Raw genomic sequence first — 19,099 nt, 5'->3', positions numbered from 1 at the left:
TACAAGAATTTAATTGGAATAAGTCATACACACTAGTCACAGCAGATGTAAATTCACTCTACACCATCATAGATCATGATGATGGAATCAGAGCTGTGCAATATTACTTAGACCAATCCCTTATGAAAAAGAAATTGACATATATCATTCTGTAAGGAATTGAACTCATTCTTAATAATAATTTATTTTGGTTTGATGATAACTTCTACAAACAGAAACAAGGAACGGCCATGGGAACCAGGTTCACCCCTAGTTATGTCAACAAGTTTATGGGGTGGTGGGAGGACACCCATATTAGGAGTGACCCCACCATAAGGACAGACCTGGTTTCCTGGCATAGAGAGGATGTACTATATTTTTCTTTCTTTTTTTTTCATTTAGCAAGGGGATGTCAAATTCCTGAATATTTTATGTAATAGATTGAACTCTAATTCCTTGAGTATAAAACTTGCATTTGATAAGAGTAAAAAGAGGTTAATATTTTTAGATCTAATTATTTATGTTAAGGATAGCAATTTGCTAACCAGCACCTACAATAAGCCTACAGATTCTAACGCCTACATTTACACAAATAGCAATCATCACTTTAAATGGTTAGAAAGTTTTTCAATTAGTTGGTTTCAGAGAATTAAACAAAATTGCACGGAATCTAAGACTTTTCAAAATCAAGATTCATTAATGAAAATGCAAATTTTAGCAAAGGTTACAACAAAATAAAACTCTATAAGGCTATAGAGAAGATGACATGTTTGGAAAGGACATCTTTGTCAGTCCTGAAAACTAAAGGTGGGGAGAAACAAGATCATGTGGATGTTCCATTCATGAAGCAGTATAACTCTCATTACAAATTTGTTGAGAAGCTCATTAGGCGACATTGGCTCATATTGGTCAGAGACCTTATGCTACAGGATGTCATACCTAAGACTTCTCATTTTGTCTATAGAAAAACTTCCAACTTAAAAAATCATTTGGTTAGAAGCGGTATATCTTAACCTAAAAAAGGATACATATTAGATCCAAAGGCTTTTATCGATGTGGAACCTGTGTGATCCATAAAAATGGCAATGTCTCTAAGAGTAAAGAAATATATATATATATATATATATATATATATATATATATATATATATATATATTCAACAAGTTTGGGACTTGCAATTCTGAGAACTGTGTTTACATTGTGGGATGCAGTTGTAAAAAGCAGTATATACCGGTAGAAGTGAAGAAGATTGAGGTAAAGATAGAGTGAACATATGTGAATTATTGAAAAAGGATATGATGTATATTCCTTCTCAGCACACAGCAAAATATACACAACTGTGATATAAAGTCAATAATATCATTCTGTGGTTTGAAGAAAGTGAAGGGGGATTGGAGAAGAAATAATTCCAATGACGCCTTAGCACAAGCAGATATGAGATTAATGTATTCCATAGAAACTTTAATTCCCATGGGTCTCAATAATGATTTTGACATGAAGTGGTCTATTTTGTGATTCAAATATAGGAGATGAGACATTTATGGTATGTATGTTCACCATAACAATACATTTTATCATACTATATGGTATAAGGCACATGCTTCTTTGTCTTACATTTTGGTGACATTCATATTTGTTTAAGCCCAATAAGATCAAGTTATTCTATAAATTAGAAATTGGATTAATTACCTCTATTCACTCTCTTTTTTAATTTTACATAGGCGGGGTGTACATTAACGGTTAATATAGATGATATGCATATCATTTTTTTCACCTATAAAATAGCCGTAATTTGGATTTGAATCTGTTTTCAAAATCTGGATTTTAGTGTTTGTAATATTCCTTAATATTTTTGTTCTGTCATTCTCAGCATAGCAAGTTTTGATGTATGAACAACAGGCTTTAAGAATTTATATTAAGTGTTTTATATGTGTTTCTAGATGACTGACTTGTATTCCAACAATTCAGAAAGTTGACTTGGTTACACATTCCATGTTTGTGTTTTGTTTTATACATAGATATGGGTGTTGAAATGCATGTACATGACATATATTTTGATGGGTATATTACACACCTGGAAAGATCTTACAGGATTATCTGTAAAATATAATTGTTTTATGATTGATAACGTTTCATATATAATTCGTATACGGGACCGATTGTAGCCATTGGAAATTAGCGCAACTTTTATATGCATGGATGTGTAACAGATAACACACCTTTATCATAATAGCATTTATTGCATTGTCAGTTTGGTACACAGTATGGGTTGTCTTTCCAGAACACAGTATGTTATTTGTGCCATGTTTCTGTTCTGGAAACTCCATCCCGATATAATTGGGGTTCTTTGACACTGAGTGGAAAGAACAATTGATGTCATCAAATTATATACAGGGATATAAAAAAAACCTTTTACCATCTTATATCCATCTAGCTTATGTACATGTCCTGTATATAACATAGTCACGGCAATTTACGTGAGGAGTTAATAATTGTTTTCCCAGCATTGAAATATTATGGATCGTAATATAACTAAGGATAAAGAATATTTTAATATTTTCTAGTTTCTATTGCTGTCCTAGTAAATCAGGTGGATACACGTATAAAATTTGCATAGTATTTTTATGACATGTTTCTTCATTTATAACATTTTACCAAAGGTTACTAGAATAATGGATTAGTAATTACAATCAGTGTCACTATAGATTCCATCTGATAGACGTGCAGTCTAATATATTCTGTATGTATGCATGATAAGTGCAGTGTTCACGCATTCATGTATTGAATTATACTAAACGATGTATTTGCTCACATTTATTTAAAATCATTTCCTAAAGTTTTTTATGTGATGAGCTATTTGTATTTCAGTATAAATGTATGTGTTTTGTTACAAAGAGGATTTTAACCATTGATAATATGACATTTTCTGATAGCATGGACTTCAATGGACAGGTATATCTTTCAGGTGCTTTTTAACGTTGTTGCCGCTTAAATTACAAACGGATAGTGATTAGCAACACATGTGCCCTTTCCAATATGGTTGGTTTAGAAATGTTTATATATGGTCTAACTACTTTCCCCAAGCCCAGGTGTGTATTAACAAGGGGCTCGATGGGACTGCAGCCCCAGACCTCTCCACAGAAATAGGCCTAGGCCAGCTAGGAGGAAAAACAAATGTTTGTTTGTTGTGAGGGCACCTGGGGAAGGGGAGGGGGGTTTGGAGTGATGAGCAGTGTGGTGTGGTTATGTGTTCTCATGGAAAGGGGGGGTCCCGTCGTTGGAGAGCAACAGGCAGCCAATCACAAAGTGTCCCACATACAAGTTACAAGCATAGGGCCATATTCAATTAGAATTTGTGGTCTGCGATTACGTGTGGCCTCACAGGTCCTGGTTTTTAAGTGGTCCAGTTTAGAGCTCATTGAACATATAAGATCTGATGTCGGGGCCATTAAGTTACATTGGCCAACAGTTCACCTTATATGGTCCGATATTATCCCTAGGCGCAATTGGAGAGGGGCGGATAAACCAGCACGGATTGAGAAAGCTCCTAGGAAGGTAACATGGTGGGCTGCTCACAAAAATACGCGCGTAATCGCGGCTGCGAATCCTATTGAATATGCCCAATAATGTCTGCACTAATATGATCCCATGACTTTAGTGTCCTTTTTATCTTTATCAACATTAACAGTCTCTTTGAGCATACTGGGAGCAATGATATCCTTCAAATTCCTTGATTTTCTGAAAACTATATCTGGTCTATCAGTAGGATACCATTAAAAATTGTATCTTACTGTTAAATCCCTGATAATCTCTGGCAATGAATCTCTGGGCAGATATCGAAAGTTGTTCCTCACATGTTTTATCCATGCTAAAATTCATCTTCACAGAGCAGAATTGGGATAATGGAATGTTGGTCTATCACCTTTTGAGATGTCCACTTTTAAAATATCTATAGTTTTGCTATAATTATATGTGATAACCTTGCTCTCACCGTTTTTTAAAGCTAGGTCCAAAAATTATATTTTCATATTACTAATATTTTAAGTGAATTTACAATTAAAATAATTCTCACCAATAAAACTCATACAATCATAAAAAAAATCTATTTGTACCATTACATACCAAATTTATAACATCTATATCTCCTGTATCACCGCGATGTCTGGCTGCGCACATTGCTAGCCATTACTGTAGGAATCTCAGCTAATTTTTCTGCACACCTCTGTGAGGTGCGAGAAAGAATGAGCGGAGATTCCTTCCATAGCATTGGTACAATATGACGTTCCAGAGACACATCTAACCCTATGTGTCGCACAAATTAATGCTAAATTGCTTTACGTAAAGCACAATATATAGCTATAAAATCACAACAATAAGAGCAACAAATAAGTAGATATGTCCTCCTCACCATCATACTGCTCCCCCTTCAATACACTGTTCCCCCTTCATCACACTGTTTCCCCTTCATCACACTGTTCATCTTCATCACCCTGTTCCCCTTCATCACACTTCTCCTCCTTCATCACACTGTTCCCCCTTCGTCCCACTGTTCCCCCTTTATCACACTGTCCCCCTTCAACACACTGTTCCTTTTCATCACACTGTAACCCCTTTATTATTATTATTATTATTATTATTTATTACTATTACCCAAGAGGTACAGAAGGTGATGGAATAGTAGAAAAAGAACACAAAGTAAGATAGCTCTGCTTCTTAGAGCTTACATTCTAAAATAGGGGGAAGACAAATAGGGTGGTATTGATTGGGGAGTGAAAATCAAGACAAGAGAATAAGGAGGAAGGCTGATTAGGCTTGAATAAAGAAATGAGTCTTAAGGGCACGCTTGAAGCCTTGAAGCAGCATTGAGGATAGACTTAAGAGGGGCAAAGTAGGCCAAAGAGAAGGAGGTTAGCGTAATTAAGGAGAGAGATTACAAGTAGCAGGATTTTGGATTACAAGTAGCAGGATTTTTAGCAGCACACTGTTCATCTATTATCACACGGTCCCCCTTCATCACACTGCCACCCCTTCATCACACTGTCTCCCTTCATCATACTGTCCTCCCATCATCACACTGCCCCCCTTCAACACACTGTTCCCCTTCATCACACTGTCCCCCTTCATGATACTGTTCCCCATCATCACACTGCCCCCCCTTCATCACTCTGTGCCCCTTCATCACACTGCTGTCCCCATTCATCATACTGTCCTCCATTCATCACATTGTTCCTCTTTATCAATCACAGTTCCCCTTCATCACACTGTTCCCCTTTCATCACACTGTCCTCCTTCATCACACTGCACCCCTTTTAACTGTGCCCCTTTTCACAATATCCGCTTATCACACTGTGCCTCTTTTCACACTGTCCACTTTATCACACTGTGCCCCTTATCACACTATGCCCCTTTTCACATGGTGTCCCTTTTTACAATGTCCCCATTTACACACTTTCCCCCTTCATCACACAATTCTTTGCTAACCTTCCTATGACATTCTTTTTTTCTGTCTTCTTTTCTTTCAGCTGCTCCTCTCAGAGCAGCTCCTCACTGACAGCATCGGGAGGTGATTATGATTCCACGCCTGACAGTCAGTGAGGAGGAGAGAGGAGGGTGCGGCAGTGAGGCACTGTCCCATCGCACTGGAGGTGGCTTGCCTCAGTCGCTCCCCCCCCTGGATCCGCCCCTGTGAATGAGTTGCTAGGCTGATTTGCTGTACCGTGAGGTCAGATGAGTAAATCTTTGACCACAATTGACCTCTGCCAACCTTTACATTTTGCTTTGATCCTTACTATTGTTACCAGAGCTTAGTGTACCTTACCCCATATATATGTTTTAAATCATCAATAATGGGGAGATTGAATAACAACTGGGGGTGAAAAGGGGGGATTTCAACTTAATTCATGTCCAAATGTAATATAACATCTGCCACAAAACTAGGCGGAGCTATTGGACTCTTCACAGTCTCCGTGGTTTTACTCCACAGATGCGTGGAGTCTAACGAGGTGAAGTTGTTCACAAGGGTCTCCTGCAAGAAGGTTTGGGCTTTGCTGCTTCACCTTGCAAGTTGTGGTTCTCTGGTTGGGTGTCAGAAGCATGTGATGCTGAATAATAGGAACAATAGAAGAGGTTCAGATACAGGATACGGGGTACCAGAATTACATAATACCAGGGTGTTGAGACACCAGAATTCCAGGATTGCATGCATAGACCCGAATCCAAGATGGTGTCTGCCATCAGAGAGGACATGGTGCATCAGCACCTGGAGGCTCGGTGGAGGAGGCCAGGTAAGCATGCCTTACATCTTATCTATCGCAATCTATGAACAGCCATTGGAACCATATAACAATGGGTTGAATTTGGTACTCCCAAAGTTTCCTTGGGAAAGTTAAACTCGATTTTGGATTCGATCTTAGCAATAGAAGGAGGAGATGGTCCATCCATTTCTTGGCAATGGCTGCTCATTTTGCAAAATAAATTTGACCCAACACATATATACTATGCTTGGGGATTTAGGAAGGGTAGAGATGTAGGGATAAAGTCTATTTTAAGAACTTTAGTTACCAATATAAAACCTTCCCGAAACATTCGGTGGGAAGTGGTATAGACTTGTACCCATTGTGTATATGTAAAGGTCTAGTTTAAATCCACCTCCCAACAAAGTTGTGGGAGAGATTTAATGAGAACGTAACTGCTGATACCAAAAGAAGGTAATTGCGCCTTTCCCATTGCCCTTTGTGAGTGTAGAAAAGTTTGGGGCTGGTGGTGGTCAAATGGATCCCTGAGTTTTAACAATTCCAGTGACCCACTGCCAGATTTAAAGATATTTATATAGTTCAGTGTCAGGCAAATTAAATTAGTCTTGTAGGCCTCTGGAATAAGTAGTGCTATATAAATAAATGATGATGATGATGATGATGACATGCAAAGACAAAAAGGAGTGTGCAGAAATAAGACTGGTTAACCATTTGATCTATTTTATTTTGTAAGATAGCGTGGGGTTCCTTATATTTTGGTCCAAACTACTGATAGCAGCCTCTTGCACTGACCTTTATGCCTGTTTTATTTTTAAGATTATCTTTTGTTTATCTATATGGTGCTCCAAATTTGACAGCGCCATACAACAGCTACTAATGCAGCGGTTCCCAAAGTGTGCGCCGCGGCTCCCAGGGGTGCCGCGGCGCTGTCACAGGGGTGCCGCGGGCCAGACATTGAAAAAACAAACAACACAAAAACTTACCAATCCGGGCGGCGTCGGGACCCAGCATCCTCCTCTCTCACGCAGGAAATTGGATTGGATTATGTAGGTGACAGGCAGCTAGTAAAGAGACTGGCACAGCAGGAAGGCAAAAATAGCAGCGAGAAATGGAAAATCAGTGTTGCAAAGGCATTGAGTGGGAAGAGATGGGTGAGAGGGTGGCCAGACAAGATGAAGATGCAGTTGCTAAGTCCGCAGTTAATGAGAACGGTGGAGAATTTTGCTAGCATCAGGGGTGAATAAGGGTATTACCCTGGTGATGTTTCGAAGGTGGGAGCAACAGGCTTGGGAGACAGACTGAATGTGGGGATTGAAGGAAAAGGTGGAGTCACAGGTGACACAAAAGCAGCGGATATGAGGAACAGAGGAGAATGTAGTGTTTTCTATACAGTGAGAGAGATGGGTGGAGAGGTTTGGATAAAGGATAGAAGATGATGAGCTCAGATTTAGACATGCTGAGCTCTAGGTAGCATTAGGACATGCATGATGAGACAGCAGAGAGACATCTGGAAACATGAGAAAGAAAAGGGCGATGAGGTCAGAGGAGGAGAGATAGATCTGAGTGTCATCAGCTTAGAGGTAGTGTAAGGACTTTTGCAGATTATTCGTACAATTGTCATTCTTAGCAATGATCCACAGCTGCTGATGGCTACCTATTGGTTAATATTTATCTTCAGTAGAAGAATCACCAAGACTATGCATAAGTATGTTTACTGGTAATTAGAGTCGTAACTTGAAATTTTAGTAGCCTGGATGAAAGGGACCACTTGCACCACTTCCCCCCCAATCTTGCTTCCAGTAGATGCTGACTCCCAACGGCACCCACTGGCAAAGGAGAAATAGACATCATTCTGTAGGGGAGTGCCTATCCCTTTACAAGCACTAGACCATGCTACTCTCTCCTAAATGTTCCTGCAGTTTTGACTACCTGGTGTAGAAAGCACTTAAAGCTCTGTGCTAAAGTATGGGGGCAAACAAAGTGCAAGTCAACATACTCAGCTCTATGGTAAAAGGGGGTGAGCATGAATAGCCTGTTTTTGGTGTTTACATGGAGGGTCCAGAGTAGGCAGTCATTAAAGTTGGGCAATGTATCAGGAATATCCCACATCTTGAGGTGATTGCAATGAGTCAGATCCTCAATGCCTGACAATTTCTCCCTCAGGGTGGATTCAGGAGACTTTAATACCTCACTGGCTGCTATTGATGCCTTGTCAGCACAGAGAGATATGTGCATGTCTGTTAATATGTTGTATTTCAGAACTGTAAGCAGGGATTGCATTGCCTGCACTGTGAATGGACTGGCAGAATCAGGAACGTCCATGCGTTCCAATAAAGTGATTGTGGGGAGCAAACAGTCTGGTCTGAGGCCTGATTTTTCCGTTGGGGTCGTTATATTGGGGATCCCCAGGTACAGTTTGGGCCGACTAACCAGCTTTGGTATGTCATTTGACCTTAACCTTAACTAGATAATAAAACGTGGGACTTAATTGCACAATTGTTGCTAGAGCTAAATATATGTTCATGATGGTACTATGCATGTTTTATTATATAACATAGGCTAAAATTATTCCTCTTTATGGCTCTCCCTTCCCTCATCCCAGCCCATTTCAAAGCCCCTTGCCATCATGTCCACCTTCCCTTCTATCATGGACTCTAAGGTCCTCTCACTCCACCCCTCCTCTTCCCCCTCAACCTGTTCTCTCTTCGAGGCCGGACTGACCATCTGGCACTTCTGACAAATGCGAGAAGGGCCAATGGCTAAATGAACCTATCCGGCTGGCTGCCCTGGCAGCAGCTCCTCCTGGCAGCACATAATTTTCCCCCCACTGGACGGCGTGTTGGGGGGGTAAACAAACCCCAGGCCACCCTGTGTCAGGTCCCAGATCCTCTTAAGCGAGGACAGTGTGGTGGTTGGAGGCTGGCCCCTCCTCTGGGACCAGCCTCTTTCACCCTCACCCTATGTGTGGCCTCCTCCTATCCTGTCAGAGGCAGGAGTCACATGGGACGTGCACCACATGACAGGTGCTGTCCCATGTGGCCAGAACAGCACCAGAGGCAGACAGAAGAGTCACCCACACAGCGCAGATGGAGAAGGTAAGTGTGAGGGAAGATGGGTGGGTTGGGGGTATGTTATTATAATGTATAAGGGACGGGGAGGGGTTAATATAATGTGTGAGGGAAAAGGGGTGTGTGTTATTATAATGTATGAGGGAGGGTGGTATAAATATAATGTGTGAGGGAAGGAAGGAGGGTATGTTAATATAATGTGTGAAGGGAGTATGTTAATATAATGCGTAAGTGAGGGGGTATATTATTATCATGTATGAGGAAGGGAGGTGTTAATGTAATGTGTAAGTGAGGGGAGGTAGGTATGTTATTATACTGTATGTGGGAGGGGATGTTAATAAAATGTGTGAGGGAAAGGAGGGAGGTATGTTAATATAAGGTGTGAGGGAGGGGGTATGTTAAAATAATATATGAGGGGGGTATGTTAATATAATAAGCAAAGGAAGGAAGGGGGGTCTTAAAATAATGTGTGATGAAAGTAGGCTATTAATGTAATGGAGTGTAGGTGGGGGCTAATTAATTAATTAATGGGTGCTATTTTACTTGTGGGATGATGGCGTAGCAGTTTAATTTATTGGTGAAGCTATTTAATTTAAGAGGAGGGTGTATTAAGATGGAGTAATGGGACCATTAAAATTTAAAGCTGGGGTGGTTTGGGGCTATTGATTGAATGTGGGGCTGAGTCTGGGGAGGAGGGATATTTATGAAATGTGAATATGAAATATTTAATACTGGGGATAGTTGTGGGAAATGGTTATATTGAACGTAAATGCTATTAATTTATTGCTGGGACTGTTTGGAGAGAGGGATATAGGTTTATTTATTAAATGGGGATACTATTAATTTAATGTCAAGGTAGGTTGGAGGGAACCTAGGGCCTGATTCATTAAGGATCTTAACTTGAGAAACTTCTTATTTCAGTCTCCTGGACAAAACCATGTTACAATGCAAGGGGTGCAAATTAGTATTCTGTTTTTCACATAAGTTAAATACTGCCTGTTTTTTCATGTATCACACAAATATCAACTTTAAATTTCAGTGTACAAATAAGCTATCAAGTATTTGTGTGCTACATGAAAAAACAGTCCGTATTTAACTTAACAGAATACTAATTCGCACCCCTTGCATTGTAACATGGTTTTGTCCAGGGACATGAAATAAGAAATTTCTCAAGTTAAGATCCTTAATGAATCAGGCCTAGATCTATTTATCAAATTTGAATACTATTACTATTATTTTAATGTTGTGGCTGGAGGGAGGCCTACTTATTAAACATGGGTGCTTTTGATTTAACGCCTGGGCTGGTTGGAGTTTTCTAAATTGTATGTACCCATTTTTTTTCCAAAAAAGGCCCCCAACATTCCAGGATTCAGACAAGCACCAACTGAGTTAAACCCACCAGCAGCAACAAGTAGAGAAAGTGACAAGAACAGGTAAGAAAGAGCAGGACAGACTGCCAACTGTCCTGAATTTGCTGGGGAAGTTCTGAAAGCTGCCGTTAAAGGTACCGTAATAACGGTAATTACGCGCACTATTACCGTAATGATGGTAATAGTGCGCATATTGCGTTACTTTTCCGAGTAACGCGGACAATTGAATATGCCCCTTTGTGTGTGTCAGTCAGTCATTACTGGTCTGTGTGTCAGTCTGTCAGGGTAGAGTTGTGAGTTAAATAACCAACCTAAAGTAAAACGTATGTATTATAAGGTATAATGAACATGTACTGTAAATTAATATCGCTATTAGAAGTCACCTTGGGGGTCTGTCTAAAAGCCTGCTTTTGGCCTGGTACTTCTTATACGACCACAGGACTCTGAGGTGACTATACTCTCCGCAATAAGTTACAGTAGATGGTACCATACACCAAATACTATGGTGACTGTCTGTAGCACTGGCTGTGTGTCCCTCTGAGTGACGTAATGGATAGTGAGTTTATCATGGAACCACGCCCACTCCGAACACGTGACTGATCTGCGTATCGCGTGAGCGCGCACTCTCAAAGAGCGTATCGGGGTCGCGCGTCGTGCTTGCAAGTCCTGAACGCGCAGCCGCGGTCTCTCCGTCAGTGCAAGTCCGGTGCTCGTTGCTTCTGTTTTCTCGTCTGCCATGGGCCTACCCCCCCGGGATCATAGTACATCTGCACACTAAAGTCGCGCCGCCATGCTGTGTGCGAAGCTGCAGAACCGCCGCTGACAAACACTGGGCCGGAGCCCTGACCCCCCTGGAGGAGACGCCGCCATGGCCGAGCAGACCTATTCGTGGTGAGCGGGGCTGCTGGGGAGGGATGTGGGTGTTGTAGTGGTGCTGGTGATGGTGGTGGGGCGCCCTGTCTGGGGGAGGGATGGGGGTCCGCTTGCCGTGCTTTGTGTGTGCCCCGGAGGGAATAGCACGGAGGGCTGATGAGGGCTGGGGGTGATGGGCAGGAGCGTAGTGGGAGTACACAGCGGTCGTTGTGTGATGGTTGGAGTCCGGACCCCAGGTACCTCCAGCATGAGTGTGGACAACGGGCGGATGCGGTGGGCAGACTGGCCTGTAGGGTGAGGGCTTTGTGGGGAGGATGGCGTATGAAGCTCACTGTACAATGAGTATTGTTACATTGTACCTGCTGGTCGTGCTGGATGTGGCACAGTGGTCTCAGCCATGGGTGAGATGGGTGATGTCTATCTGTAAATTCCCTGTTTTTGTTTGTGTAATTAAGTCATGTACAAATTGATGTCCAACAATGCACGGCCTGAAATCCTCCCTACCATTTCTCAGGTGCTTCTCTAGATATGGTAATGATTGATGTATGCCCCGAACCCTCATTTGGGAGAAGTCCCCAATTAAACTTGAGTAGATTGCTGTGTTTTTTTTTTTTTTTTATAGTATGTAAAGGACTGTTAAGTAGCCGCAGTAAGTGGGAAATAACAGATTACAGATTAAAATAAACAGTAGTTTCACAATACAAAACATCTTATATACTGTAAAACAGATGACAATCCAGGCTGGTATGAAAGTTCCATGCTACATCCTGGGTTCTCAGGATGGCAATGAGCACTGTTTGGGAATAACTAAACTTATCAAATCACAAGCAAATATGATTCTCCCAAAACATGTATGTGCTCCGGTTTATTTATTTTTATTTACTTTTTTAAAAAAAGGCTGTTACTACTCATGGTAATTTGTCCCCCCCCCCAAAAAATTGCGTGACATTTAAAGAGATTTTTAGGCTGGTCATAATATTCTCGAGCTGTTTTTGTTTTTTTTTTGCTTCTATTTTGTATGATAAAAAAAGTTGTCGTAGCTTCCTCTTTTTCGTCCAGAATACAAAACATTTGCAAAAGATGAAAATATTGTTGTATTTCAGTTGTAATTTAGTGTTGCATAGTACATATCCACAATGTTTTTTTTTTTTGTACTTGTTTGTCGGCAGCATAATTTTTTTTTTTAAGTAACTTACCCACTGATATTAAATATTCACACTTTTGCGTTAAAGCATTTTAGTGGGTACAGAGAACACTTCATTTGCACTGCTGTTTTATTAACTTGTGTTGATCCTGATCCCTACCTGACAGCAAGTGCAAGGTACAATGCATTCACATTTGACATGGACGGCCTGATTCATTGAGGAACGTATTCTGAGCGCAATGTGCGTTTGTATCAGAGTACGTATTTTATCTCTGCGTACTCACAAGTTCATCATGGGACCCATCTGAAGACACGTGCGCTGATGAATATGTGGAATATAAATTTGCAAAAGAACGCACAGAAGAAAAACAAATTAAATTAATGTCACCTGTCAATAATATATGCATTCATGCTAAGTGTTTTCTTATTTTTTTTTTTCTCATGCAATGCACTTATTAGGGTGATCTTAATGTCTACTCAACATATAGTCAGTTTTTACAGTTGCTCCTGATTGCAGACACATGTTATAGCATGCATACGAGACTGTCATCACTAATACTCAGAACTTAGGCTAGTCATGTACCTGGAGCAAGAGATGCACATAAAAATTACTAACTTTGCCATGCCCAGAGCTTGCTTTGGATGTGGCTGCGTGCGCTTGAGTTTGGCACTGTACATTTACTATAGCCGCAAAATCATAGGCTGTATAACTGTCCTCCGCGTACAAAGATTGGGGGGGGGGCGGTCATGGATGCGTTCACTGGCATATGTTTCGGTTCTGGACATGCGCAGAGTGATTTTGTGTATAACCTGCTCAAAATTGGCAAATGCATGGCTTGATGAATCAGGCCTGGAGTGTTACCCGCATTTCCTTATTACCATTGGGTAATGAGCCTTATACCATTTTAAGGACCTAAAATTATATACAACAGTTGCTGGTAGTCAGTGTTAATGGTTCTTTCTGACACGTCTTATTTTTACACTTAAATTGTGTGTGACTGTTGTGATGATTCAGTATAGTGGTTAAACTTCTTACCATGATCATTAATAGTATATACTTCGTGATATCTGTGTGTAATGCAATATTTTCCCTTTATTAAGGGAAAGTCATCATAGTTGAGCTTACATGTTGTTAAACATAGTTGTTACTTATTTCTGTAGCGGGTTTTCCCTTTGTACCCAATTGGTTTCCCAAGTACACAATTGGTTGTTTAAAACCCCCTTTCCCCCTATTTCTTTTTTTTTTTTTTTTTTTAAATTGATATCTGAAGTATATTACACATGAGTAAAATAGGTGGGGTACAGAAACAAAGTGGGGGAGGTTACATCAATGAGATGAGTAATAAACATATTAGATACAAATAGAAATCTCACAACACTTAAGGCTGGGTACACACTACAGAAAATTTCTCCCAATGAGATATCGTTAACGATTTTACCAACGACTGAAAGTCCCGATCAGCATGCCGATTAGATGATTTTACACGATTTGCCTTCAGATCTGTGCTCTTCATCTGTCAAAACCATCTACTGAAAATACTAACTGTAAACTCTATGGAGATATGCCTACACTGCTGGTCATGAGTGGATACACACTGCAGAATTTGCCCGACATTGTTTTATCGAGATTTTTTTAGTCCAGTTATAAAATAAAATGAAACTATACGATGTACATTGGTACGATAAAATATGATTGTTGGAGCGTACACACTAATGCAATATCGGACCTAACAATAATTCATTGTGTGTTTGGCACGATATTTGGGTGAAAAACTTGTAGCGTGTACCCAATTTTAGAATCTATCGCGTCGCAAAAAAATGTGATGGCCTAAAGGGGAGGAAGAGAATAGCATTTATCTTTAATTACTTTAAAAAAACAAGCAAAACACAGAAAAACTGAGGGGAACATAAATAAAAGTGGGGGCTTAAGAAAAGGTGAAATATGTAATACTGTAGTTGCCATGTAATATACAGGTGCATTAGAATTTGTGTGGCAAAATTGTTTGTAATTCTGAAGATATACTACATTTATTGGCAGGTTCTGTTAGCTATTGAAAGTAAGCAGGGTGGTTCTGGGTTCTTCCAACATAAATCAATCTGACATTTTGTGTCACAATTTGTTGTTCGTCTCTGCTTGTGTTTAGAGGTTTCAGGGAAGTTACAAGGTAGTAAAGACTAAGGCTCAGGAAGATTACCCCCAAGTAAAGCTTTCAGTAAAGTGGTGGTTATTTTCGGACATTGCCACCATATCAGACCACAGCGGCGCCAGCAGAGAGAAGTATTTGGGTTGTCTCTTGTCATTGGATGACCATCACTGAGTGGTCAATTCTGTTGTCTATAACTTGGTCAGTGGCAGACCCATTAAAAATACAGTGCAAGTTATGTAAATGCATGGACCAGCTCCTTTGCAAGGCTCTTGTAGAGACAGTTGTCTGGCAGTGTTTTTGTACTTTACACAGCACTACTTGTACAAAGTAGAACAGTCTCCAAATACCTCCTGTGTGGTTAGAAACTTTAAGGGTACATACCCACCAGCGTTGGGACTCTAGTTCCCCTCTGCCTAGCTGTATCTGTTATCACTTGGTGATCGCACTGAATGAATGTTTGCCATGGACCTGCATTCATGTATATAGTATGCACACTGTCGGTTAAGGCAAAATCCTCTGTAAGTGCTTAATTTATAGAGAATGGAACAAGTAACATTTGTGCTCCGTTCAGTGCTTGAGTGTATTTCTTTGCCTTTACCAGTGAGATAAATGAATCTCCATTTTCCCTTCTATCCATCCATCCACAGTGCTGTGAAAAGTGGTGTCCACAGTCCCATTCATGCAGAGGGCAACCAGTGCCCGGATGGCAGTCTTTACCCCTGAACATAATTAAGATGGTATCTGATAAAAAAAAATTCTCTTACCAGTTTTAAAACCAAAATTTGAAAATATTTGACCCATCCCTTTTATGTCTATGGGTGTGATTTTAAGAAGTGAAACATGAATAATGAGCCTTTATATTGCTGCTTTGATGTGACATGCTAAGATGTAGATGGGCCTAGTTTTATATCATCATTAAAAGATCATTAGTTATTACTCACCTCTTCAAACAGCACTTCTATATAAAGGTTTGTCCTTTGTCAGTGACGAGGCAAACTTCAAGACAAAGATCTTGTATGCAATACATTTTTTGGAATGTTTTAAAATTGTTGCAACATGTCACTTTCATCTGATAGCTTTTGAATTCCATATAGAACAAAATATTTTTAGCTTATTTCACACTAGGAAAGGACCGACCTATAGACTGACATTATAGGTAATACCTCTAATCACATTGAGGGAGTGTTCATACAACTATTTGCAAACTTACTGCATCATCATCATCATCATTCATTTATATAGCGCCACTAATTCCGCAGCGCTGCACAGAGAACTCGCATCAGTCCCTGCCTGGGCAGGGACTTGCATAAGGACCTGTGCTGGAGATTAACTCTAATGCTAGTCCTTATGCAGTAGCTTTGAATTCCAGCCTAACCTTAAACACAGTAATGAAAAATACATTGTTTTGCAAGTCTAAATTTAAAATCAGTGAAGCTGTATTATAAACTATGGGATATATTACAATTAAAGTGTACTTCCCTTTACTTGATACATTTTACTAACATTCCCCTTATTGCCCCAGAGGCAGCCCCATGCATCCATTTTCCCATGACTCCTTCAATTCAAGATTATGCACATAATTGTCAGTCCTTCAGACGATTGGCTATATTACTTTATCAGTGTATTGGGGGTAATAATCACTTATAGATCAGTCATTGACCTTGCACATGTTCATGGGACTTACTGTCTGACCAGATTTACCATTCTAAATAATCAGGTTGTGATGGTGCAGAATGACTGCAGGATATTTGTCCCAGTTTAGTGGAAGACCAATTTAAAAGTTGATCATAAATGTTCATTATGCATTTAACAAAACTTGATAGTGTTTTATTTGTATAAATTCAGACAATCACTTTTGTTCCAATTAGTATTGATGTCCTTGCAGAAAGTTTTTTTTTTTTTTTACTAATGTGCAATTGGTCAATCCAGAAACCCAGAAATGTTAACACCGAACAATAAACTGTCAATTTCTCAAAATATGCGTCCTTGTCTAATTTTGGGAGCACCTTTTACGTTTTTTGGGGTTTTTGTTTCCCTGTAATTCTTTATTTTGGAAGGTTAAAAGTAAAGATGCATACATTTGTGTTCAAAGCTGTGTACGCAGACCATAAGGCAGGCATGGTAACTGGAACCATACAAATGCAGATGTGAAATGAAAATTACACATTTCTATAAACCGTTTACAAACAAAGAGTGGAAATAAAAGCGAAAAAATAAAGGTGGGGGAGGGGTACAGTACTTGTAGGGAGGAAGCAATAACTTTGTCATATAATCTTAAAGGGATTGGAAATAGATATTAGACTCATATTGCCAAGGTTAGGAGCAGAAAAACGTTTTGGTGCAAGGGAGGAGGGCATAGATGTTTGGGATCTACTACACGAGTCAGTATGGAGACTCAAGGGCGAGATGCCAAAATCTTGTCATGATGAAGAGCCAGTGGGGCCCATACCTAGATAAATACATGACTTCTATCATGGAAGTAATAAGAGCGGCCATGGAGGAAATCAATGCACCATATTTGTTTTTCTGGGTGCTGAGAAGGATGGGAGAAGGGGATTCTTTCAATGTTTAGTCTGACAATTTGGCCGTGGCTAAGATATTACTTTACATCATAGTCTACCTGGGAATCTCCATAGCTACAGTTTTCCAGTCTTCATTGTATTGTGGCAGAGGATTCTGAAATTGTTTAGATTGGCTTAACTAAGCACATCTTTAATTGTTGTCATCATAGTTGTCTGAGGCTGGTTGACTCAAAAACACACATCATAATAGTTCTGGTATGACAGTTTCATCTCCTTATTGTGGTTAGGAGGTTGTCTAGGCTTTGATTGTGTGCTGTATTTTGACCTACATTAGTACATGCAGGCATTTGAGGTTTCACTGTGGTTTATCGATGAACTATTTTGCAGACACTGATCAACAAAGTGATTTGTTGTAAACTAAATGTTTGTTAGACAGAATTTTGTGTGGTGGTCAGTCCAAATCTTATACCTTCTATTAATTCAGCTACCCATTTATTTCTGATGACTAATCTATAAGCTAAAACTGCATTGTCCATGCTGTATTACTAATCGTTCTATATGTCAAGTTTAAGCAGACAAGTCATATTTCATGAAGAAAGTGATTGGGGCGGGGGAAATCACAGCTCCTTGCAGTTGAAGGCTGTACTGTTGGGCAACCATCTAAATGTCTAGCACATGCTGCAATCTGGCCATTCTTCCTGAACACCAAACAACTGGAATCTGAACAAGTCTTGCTGCATTCATGGAGACTAAATTACATTGTCTTGTCATGCTGAACTGAACGACTGGATTGCAGTATTAACTGGCAGTTCATCCACCTCATCCATTTGTGGGTTGTTAATCAAATGTAATGGCCAATTTTTGCCTTTGTCACACCTTGTGCAATTTGGCAGCAGGCAGCATCAAAAAGCATGGCATCCTTGTCTGTAAGATCAATTTACTAAATACATGAGCAGCTAACTTTCTTTTGGAGGGGGGCAAAAAGGACAAGGTCAGTGTGTATAGTGACACGATGGTCGAAAGTTTGCTCAAATGGAAGATTATGGCCTCATTTGGTTGGTCGTACTGTTCAATATTTTTGTTCCAATCTCCTTTCCGTTGTGTAGTGTGTATAAACTTCCGACCGATCCATGACAATCCTCCGATACTTCCTCGACCTGGGGGGCGTGTGTATGTAAATTTGTGATGCCTGTACCAGTCCCACGTGGTGCGGTATCCGCACATCAATGTCTTGTGTTTTGTATAGATGTGTATTGCACCTGTCTGGCTGCAGACCATTACACTTGTATAAAGCACGTGTGTGATTATCTTTTGCATTTATGTTGGGAATCTTTTCATATTTACCCTTTATAAACTTTTACCTTTATAAACTATGCAACTTATAAAGTCATATTAACCTTTATTAACTAATATTTGTAAAATACCCAGAATAAACCACAGTGTTGATAAAACCGTTTTATTGCAGGAAAAAAAAAGTACAAAAATTTGTATTGTAGAATATGACAAGGGAAAAAAATTAGTATTACACTTAAAGGGGCATATTCAATTGTTAGCGTTAACGCAAAAAAAGAGCGCTCAAAAAATATTACCGTTTATACGGTAATATTGCGCGCGAAAAGCGTTAATACGGTAGTTTACTCGCGGAATTTCAGCTCGCCGCTCAGGGAGCAGCGAGCTGAAATTCCGCGAGTAATTACCGTATTAACGCTAAGATTTTTTGAGCGCTCGTTTGAGAGCGTTA

The 19,099-nt window shown here is 39.9% G+C and overlaps 1 protein-coding gene across 1 annotated transcript in view; it reads left to right on the top strand.

Moving 5' to 3' along the window:
- Nucleotides 1-11,296: 11,296 nt before the first annotated feature.
- The window catches only part of SPPL3 (signal peptide peptidase like 3), a 47,990-nt gene continuing 40,187 nt past the window's right edge, over nt 11,297-19,099 (top strand). The window contains exon 1 of the mRNA XM_075215119.1: nt 11,297-11,563. Coding sequence (XP_075071220.1) covers nt 11,541-11,563 — 23 coding nt within the window. The 5' untranslated portion in view covers nt 11,297-11,540. The remainder of the gene's footprint in view (nt 11,564-19,099) is intronic.

This window comes from Mixophyes fleayi, chromosome 1 (assembly GCF_038048845.1).
Source record: "Mixophyes fleayi isolate aMixFle1 chromosome 1, aMixFle1.hap1, whole genome shotgun sequence".
Lineage (NCBI taxonomy): Eukaryota > Metazoa > Chordata > Amphibia > Anura > Limnodynastidae > Mixophyes > Mixophyes fleayi.
This window is presented reverse-complemented; position numbering and strand designations above follow the sequence as displayed.